Source organism: Thunnus maccoyii, chromosome 14, assembly GCF_910596095.1.
Source record: "Thunnus maccoyii chromosome 14, fThuMac1.1, whole genome shotgun sequence".
NCBI classification, from domain to species: Eukaryota; Metazoa; Chordata; class Actinopteri; order Scombriformes; family Scombridae; genus Thunnus; species Thunnus maccoyii.
In genome coordinates, this window is record NC_056546.1 from 13,177,567 (window position 1) to 13,186,410 (window position 8,844).

Below are 8,844 nucleotides of genomic sequence, written 5' to 3' on the forward strand. Positions count from 1 at the left end.
CTGCATTAGTTGAGACATCGTCTAAAAAAATACTCAGATGCCGTTTCAGATACTGTTTCGTTTTCCCATCCATATTACTGACATCCATTTGCCCTCATACCACAGTTTTTTTCGTTGTGACTAAGACTTGACACCGTCTGAGACAATCTTCTCAAGCTAAAACCCTCTTTCATGTCAGTTGTCAACCAACGATGCAACACTCAGTAAAACAGAATACATTTAGGTTTGATTTTTAGAAGCGCTCCATCATCAGCTAATGAGCCGGAAGGACGGTTTCTGGCTTCTTTGAGGTATCTGTGTTAAGTTTGCAAAATTTAGTCTCTGTCTGGTCCTTTAACTACAGGTCTACAATTTACTGTAAACTTTTTGAACCCTAATGATGACATAGATCTGGATAGTAGCAGATAATCTACCTGTAATTCATGTAAATGAAATTGGTATGCCAAATAGTTTGTTGCATAGTCAGTGAGTATATTTTGGCCCAAGCGTGGTGGGGTGACAGGAATGATTAAAAATATATTCTGATATTACACATTTTAGATTCATAATATTTTCCAGCTGCAAGGAATCAACATAGGAAGTTTTTTCCCCCATAATTCATTACTGTATGTTGAGTGAGTTTGCAACAGACAGAAATGTGTGTATTATTGAATCTTTTGATATTTGTCCCAAAAGCTGACTCACATAAAATTATCACTACTGCAAGGGTTGATATAAACAGGATATCTCACTGGTTCATTTAGCAGAGTGTGTGGCAGCACAATCTTTATATTTTCTGTTATTCGGCTGAAGCAGTTTTCAGTTTATTTCATCAACTGCCAAAAATTAGAAGACATTGTCTGTATATTGTTGTATACAGAAGAAAAAGGGGAATTGGAAGAATGACAACATGACTGGAACGGACCTAGAACTTGCCCTATCCTTTCAGCTGACATGATAGTGCAAGAAATCTGATTGGCTCTCTGATGTTGGGAGTGCGTATAAAAAGGGAAGTGACAAAGATAATGAAAGTAGGCTCAAAATTTTGCGTGAGCAACACAGCACAAAGCAGAGCATATGGAGACCAACAGCAGAGAAACACTACAGGCAGACTCCAATGCATTTGATTTATCTGAGGAGCTTGGATTCCTCCTCAAAGAGCCACTGGTAAGTTTTATTGTCACTTTGTCTCATATAATACACATTTCCTCTCACTATAGTGTTAATCTTTTGGCAATATTTCAATTAACACAGATCTGAAACAAGGTTGGCAAGGGTCATGATAATAACAATAACACATGTACTGTACAGACAGAGACATTTTTGTTGACCATTGAAGACTTTTCCCTCTATCTATTGGCTTTATTAAGTATTTGGTCAACAGCACACTTTTCCTCTGGGTTGAGACAGATAATTCTGCTTGTCTTTGAGTTATGAAGGTTATTGATCCCATGAAAACCTGTCTCTTCAAGTTTCTATTGAACCACTCACATGACGGGGCTTACTATCCAGCAGTGTACACAAGAGAGTATATTACATTTCAAATGCCTGATTTGGATATTCTTGTTACACAAAATCCTTTATGGCTTAGGGGACATCCTGCTGACATAACTTATCTACAACCTTTGCGAAGAATAGATTTCTAAACATTGTAAAACATGACAGCTTACTTCTGCATCCACGTTTCAAATTACCCATTGAGGTTAAGTATTACATGGCATTAAACATGGCCTACTCGTCTGTTTATGAACTGATATCCCATCTAGGTGTCCCTTGTTTTCTGCTTGGCTAATTCTTGGTTTTCCACGGCTCCCTCTTTTAAATTGTTTTCTTTCTTTGATTGATAGCACCAGTCATTCCCTGACACGCAGGTCAGGCACCATGGCAAACATGAACTGATGATGTTACTGATTACACTCAACATGAAAATCCTCCATGCAAAAATACAATCAAAAATCAATGAGCAAATCATTTTATTCTTATTATTGTCTAGACGAACCTTCCAGACTATTATCGAGTGTGGCTGGACCTGGCGAATAATCTCACACATCTGATAGAGTCCCGTAAACTACGGGACATGGTTCACAAGGTGAGAATGAGCAATGTATCCCTGATGCAAATACTCAGTGCAATCAGAATTGAGAAGCAGTGCACGTAAATGTGGACATACAGTTTCAATTGTGGAAGCCTTGATGATGTTCACTGTTCCTGGAAACAGAAGTATTAAAACAAAACAAAATTTTGTTCCCAATCTTTTACAATCCAGATGCCTGTCTTGAGTCCAGATCTCTTGACTAACCATAGGGAGCTCAGGCTGGCTCACCTAGCGCTGGGATTCATCAGCATGGGATACGTGTGGCAGGAAGGACAACATGCACCTGCTCAGGTAAAACACTACAGTTCAATGGAATGAGGACAAAAAATGTGGTATTTCAGTCAATGGTGTACTGTGATGCTGTATGTAGGCGCAGGAGTGCTTTGAGCTAAATGCTATAATGTCAGTATGCTAACATGCTTATGTTAAATAGGTATAATGTTTTACTATTTTCACCATCTTATTTTAGCATGATAGCATGCTAACATTTACTAATTAGCACTAAACACAAAGCACAGCTGAGGCTGATGGGGATGTCACTACAGGTATTTAGTCATAAACCAAAGTATTGGAAAAATGTAAATTTTGGCCTGATGGTGGCCCTACATGAAATGTTTAGGGATCACCAAAGTGATTAGTTCATTCTGAGGGGAATGAATGTCTGTGCCAAATTTCAAGGCTATCCATCCAATATTTGTTGAGATGTAACACTGCAAATGTCAGAGTGTTCATAGAGGAAAAGTCAGGGGATGACAAAAGTGGGATACATCATTTGGGAACCTTGAATGTCTGTATGTTGTGCCAATCTGTCTGGTCAATGTTGAGGTATTTCACAGGATAAATGAAAACTTTGATGTGCTGGTGGCACTAAAGGAAAAGTCAGGGGATCACCAAAGTCATTAGGAATAATTTTCTGGGCACAATGGATATCTGTACCAAAATCCAAAGCAATCCATTTAATTGTCACTAACATATTACACTAAAAGGCAAAAATGGGGGCAGGTAGAGGAAAGGTTACAAATGTTATTAGGATCGATCCACCAGGGACCATGAATGTCTGTAGAAAATTTTATGTCAATCCATCTCATAGTTGTCAAGATATTTCGATCTGGACCAAAGTGGTGAAGTGACCATTTGACCTACAGTATGTCTCTGGAGCCAGGCCACTTGTGTTGCTAAAAATTTCAGAAAATTACTGTGAGGCAGCACTACTGAACTAAACTAAAGCTTCACTTTTGCTCTTGTTTGACAGATTCTCCCAAAAGCTCTGGCCTGGCCTTATTGGCTGGTATCTCGCAGACTGGGCCTTCCACCCATCCTGACTTATGCAGACTCAGTTTTAGCCAACTGGAAGTTGAAGGATCCCACAGGGTGAGTGATGTTGTTTTTAACATCTTGACTTAATGTCCATAGTCCACGGACTGACTTAATTATAACATTTCAATAAAACTTTATGTCCAAACTTCAGTCACTCACATAGAAAAATAGCAAAGGTATTTCTTTCTTTGGATAACACTTGTTACTCTTATCTTTCATTTTCATTTTCATTGTAGGGATATGGAAATTGGGTAAGTAGAAAACAAAGAGAGGACATTGACTCTGTTTTAAGTTTCTCAAATGCTTTTTCATATGACTTCCTTAGTGTGACACACATGTGATGTTTTACTCATATTATATTCAAAACACCATTTTCAAAAACAGGAACATGGAATTGATCTTTTCCTTCCCTGGTGGTGAGAGTTGTAAAGGATTTTTCATTGTGTCATTGTTGGTGGAGATGGCTGCTAGTTCCGGCATTATGGTTAGTATTAACTGCTGTTCTTCCTATTTCTTTGTGTCAACTCTTTCTGAACCCCAGCCTGATGTTCTCCATCTGTACACATACTGCCTTTGTCTCTCTCAGTTTTTTTATTCTAATTGCCTTAGTGATGGATTTTTAACTTTCATTTCTAACCAGGGGGCTCTGGAAGTGATGCATGCTATGAAAATCTCTGACCTCATTGGCGTACAGAAAGGTCTGGGCAAAGTAACTCAGTCTCTGAAGAAGATGAAGGAAACTTTAAAACTCATGCACAGTAAGTTTGCATTAAACCTAGCCCAGTTTGAATTTAATTAATGTACATGCTGTGTCTTTTATGAAAGCAGGGGAATTCAATGTAATAAGAATAATGAAATTTGTGCTCTTTCAAGATCATGTGGACCCAACTGCGTTTCATGGAACATTGAGAATTTTTGTCTCAGGGTGAGTTTGAGAGCGATTACAATGTTCTACATAGTTATAAATGCTTTTAATATTTATTTCATAATCTGGTGCAGATTTATCCTACTATAAAGCAGCAACATTTAGCTCTATCCCTCTGTTGTTCCTTACTTAGATGCTTCACGGTATGTTTAACAAGAAAACATCTATAAAAAGGTTGTTTATAATACAGGATGTGAACTGTTTTAGGTGGCGAGACAACCCCATGCTTCCAAAGGGGCTGTTGTATGAAGGTGTGAGCAATGAGCCAATTTTGTTATCAGGCGGAAGTGCAGCCCAGAGTTCAGCCATTCAGTGCTTTGATGCTTTGCTGTGCATTCAGCATGAGGATGAGACAGGTAAAGATGCATTTCCTCCAACCTTTGACCCCCTCAGATGCCTCTCATGAATGAATCACGCTGTTTGTGCAGTCAGTTGATAGTGCTGACAAAAAACGTTTCCAGGAAAGGTTGTTATTTGCTTTCTTTCGAAGTCTTATTTTCTGTTCTTTTCATTGATTCGCCCTATCTAGGAGCCTTCCTGACACGCATGAGGGATTACATGCCTCCTGCCCACCGTCAGCTGATAGAAACTCTTTTTGTCTGTCCATCTCTGCGAGACTTCATCCTGTCCTGCTCCAGCTCTGATATCTGCCAGGCTTACAACTCCTGTGTCTCAGCGCTGGTGGATTTACGGAACTACCACCTCAATATCGTGACCAAGTACATCATTGTGCCTGGTAACCATGCACGCGCCATGGGTTGCCCGCTCAGAGGTGTGGGCAACATGCTTAACACCACAGGCACAGGAGGATCCAGCCTCATGGTCTTCCTCAAGAGCGTTCGCGATACCACACAAAAAGCACTGATCACAGAAACCATCTGTATTGAGAGAAACTGAAATATAATTTATCGTATATTTAATAATATACACAATATCCAACACTTTGTTATGTATTTATGAAAGGCTCACACAAAAAAGTCTTGACAAGTAGCACCACTATTATGCTAATCAGAAAAATGTATTTGTCATTATTACAATTAAAGTATTAGTAAATTAACTGTCAGCTGTATACCTTAATAGTGTATGGTAAATGTTTATGGCACTTGTTATGGCCCTTAGACAAATGTAACATTGAAGAGCAACTTAACACCAGCTGATAATATTGTTTTTGCTGACCTTCAGTTGTTCAACTTCTCATTTTGCTGTAGTTATGTAGAACTGTGTTTCATTACATTGTGACATCACTGTTGGGTTTGGTCCAAGGGGCGACAGACTTGAAACTTTCAACCAGAGAGGGTGATAAAACACTTGTTTTTTTTGTTAATATTTTTACTTGAGAACTCAATACTGCAATACTTTGTACTTTACTTTTACATAATACTTTATACAGTATAATCATGCAGTATGATTGTAAAAACGTTCGCAGACCATGCTGCAGAGAGGGACTATGTTTAGTGTTGCATTTTGTGTATTAAAGAGGTACTGCATACTTAAACCTGTTTTTGAGCTGTGAACTAAATTAGATGACAGTACTGTGATGAAACACATCATTGCTGGTGTAAATATTGACACTGACACTAAATTTATAAATGCTGGCATTTCATGGGTTGAAAATGGCTTAATCTGTCATCTGCTGTTTAAAGTCAGCCCTGAAAAGGCTTGGCCAGTGTTGACGTAGAGTGGACCATTTAGGAGTTCTCTACATCATGAAATTTATATAAATAGTAGAATGTTAATGTCCACCTCCCCAAGCTCCCCCCCATTGAGTGTGAGTCTGTGAAACTGCGCTGCCTGCCCGCTCTCATTTTCAAATATATGCTGATCGAGACAGTTTTAGCTTCAGCAGCTAACAGCAGCACTGACCTGCTGGAGGAAATCTCTCCGTCTGTGACTGTCTTCAAGAGGAAATGCTGCTGGCAGCCACAAAAACAGCAGAAATCCTCTTTGCATTCGTCCTGTAGCTCTCTGGCTGTTAGCTCCTGCAGTTATCAGCTGGTAAAATCTTGTTTTAAATTTTTAAATTGTGATGTAACCGGAGCTCCACTTTACTGAACATGTCTGTTGCAGAGCAGCAGCGGATTGCAGCTCGATAGTATCTATAGTCACAGACGAAGAGATTTCCTCGTGCAGGTCAGTACTGCTGTTAGCTCCTGAAGCTAAAACTGTCTTCACGTGAAAATAAACCAAGTTAAATACAGACAGGTTTATTTAAAAATGACTTCTGGCTTGTTTAAATGTCATTGTTTGTCTTCCTTTCATTATTATTATTCTTATTATTCTTATTATCATCATTCTTCTCTGGCCAGGGGATGTCACTAAGCAACTCCTGCCCTCCTACCTCACACATCCATGCCCCTCTCAACCCCTTGCCCACTTTTTAGCATTTTTCAAAATTATGCAGTGGAGTTAGGCTCAGACCTGGGGGTGAAGTTACACTTTTACAATTTTATTTGTATTCATAACATAATGAATAACTTGCAAAACCCAAATGTATTACTACACTGATGATGATTTCAATTACATCTTATACATATTTGAATGAATATTTATATTAAAATTCATATCACTTACTGCACCAATTTCTGATTGTGTGGATTTTTTTGTCTTCTGTTTTAAAACTATTTAGAAAACACTTTAAAAATGTATAATAATGAAAATAATGCCAATTAATGGAAAAAAAGGCTTTTTCCACCCAATCTGCAGCTAATAAACTAATTTGCCATTTGGAAACAGAAACTGAAAATGGGAATTTCTATATGCTTGCGAGTACGAAGCTGATAGCAGAGGAAGGAGCTAATATAGCGAGCTGTGGAATAAATAGGAAGGAAATGCTGTAGGAATCAAACGACAGAGAACAGTGGTAAAATAAAAGCAAAGGAGAAGGAATCAGCTGAAGAGAATAAAAGAGACAAGACACAGTGGGGGGTGATAAGGAGAGTGGGATAGATGTGGGATCAGGTCACTTAGTTTGATGGACTGGAACCCCCACCTCCCCGGTCTTGACATGCAGGTTGCATCTTTCCTCGCCATTGACGACTAATCACACTAGAAGAGAGAAGAGAGAGCTCAACTGCACTGCTGCTGAGCTCGGGTAATGGTCCAACTCTGCTTCACTAAAGCACAAAAAATATAAAATGTGGACTGTTTGACACAGGATGGAGACAACTCTGTGTACGTGCAGGTCTGGCTTTTAGCATTCAGTAGACATACAGTAGGAGCACAATCACCTTCAGTTGAAAATGTTTTAATTGTGATGTATAAACAGTAGAAAAATGCATAATATTGCACATAATCACTAAATTGCACTTTCTCAATGTACAGATCCTTGCATGGAAATTGGTGACCTGAAATATGTAATCTAATGATGACAGGCTAGTTTGTATCTTCCTGGCATTTCTTTGACATTTAACAGTAATCTACACAATATCTGCTGTTATAAAATTACTTTAAGAATTCAATATATACCTGCTTTGTAACAGCGTGCAAACTCAGTATCATTGCTACATCATCGATGTTTTTTTTTCTTTTTCCTTTTACTTAACCAAAGCTGGTGGCTACAAGTCTTATCAGCTGTAAGATTGCTACCATTATTCCCTTAGCACTGTATATAGCCCTTCTACTCTTACAAGTTCAGTGCACAGTTGTTTGTGAGGGTTGGTAGACAGGTGTTTGGTGTTTTGAAATTGATTGCTGGAAAAAGAAGTTGTTTCATTTTACAAGGTGGGTTCCGCAGTTGCATGGCAAGATAAATCAATATTAAAAAACAACACCGCAAGTGAGCACTTTAGTTAACTGGGCATGAAACAAATTACTGCAAAATAGATTAGGTTCAAGACTTCGCATCAGAGCTTTGCTGTGACAAAATGTGTGTGACCGAGAGGCAAGGCAAACTCTTAATGGACTCAAGGAGAAATGTCAAAATAGCCTTTACTTTTTGCTGGAAATTCAGAACAAAAATGAAAACACTGTTTAAGTCATCATAAAAATACTATGCCTTAGACGTAGTGAAAACATTGTATGTGTTGTTAAAAATCTGACCTTACCTAGAAGACTTTCAAGAATTGTACCTGCTTCAAGAGGAGTGACCCAAACATGTATTTTTTTTTTAAAACATTTTATCATCGGACAGTACTTTGCTAAAAAGATGCAGATATTCTAAAATATAGATTCTGGACATTGTGTCAGTGTAGCCAAAAGAAAAGGACAGGATGACTGAGGCAAAGTTGGTTTGCTAGTTGGTTGGTTGCGCAGTGAGCTGCATGGAGAGACAGAAGAAAGGACAGAGAGAGCTAAAGGGGAAGAGTTACTGAGTGAGGGAAGAGACAGGGGTTATTAATGCAGGCAGGCAGACGTTCAGTCAGACAGACAGACTGAGCAGGATGTTAACAGATAAAGAGGAAAAGGACAGAATAGACAGGGTTATGAGAACAGCGCTGACATACTGTCATGTACTGTACTGTGTTTAAGTCTTTTACGTGTGTTCCTCTTAATAGTCAAATGTTTGTGCTTTGCCGGAGGTGGGGCTGAT

General features: G+C 38.7%; 1 protein-coding gene across 1 annotated transcript; it reads left to right on the top strand.

Annotated features, from left to right (window-relative positions):
• Positions 1–988: 988 nt before the first annotated feature.
• On the top strand, positions 989–5,811 carry LOC121911879 (indoleamine 2,3-dioxygenase 2-like). The gene is made up of 10 exons (XM_042433801.1): positions 989–1,146; positions 1,973–2,068; positions 2,246–2,365; positions 3,327–3,445; positions 3,628–3,642; positions 3,776–3,875; positions 4,032–4,149; positions 4,265–4,316; positions 4,524–4,672; positions 4,846–5,811. Exons 1-10 carry the CDS (start codon positions 1,057–1,059, stop codon positions 5,211–5,213), a joined length of 1,227 nt encoding a protein of 408 aa, XP_042289735.1. The 5' UTR covers positions 989–1,056; the 3' UTR covers positions 5,214–5,811.
• Positions 5,812–8,844: the final 3,033 nt, after the last annotated feature.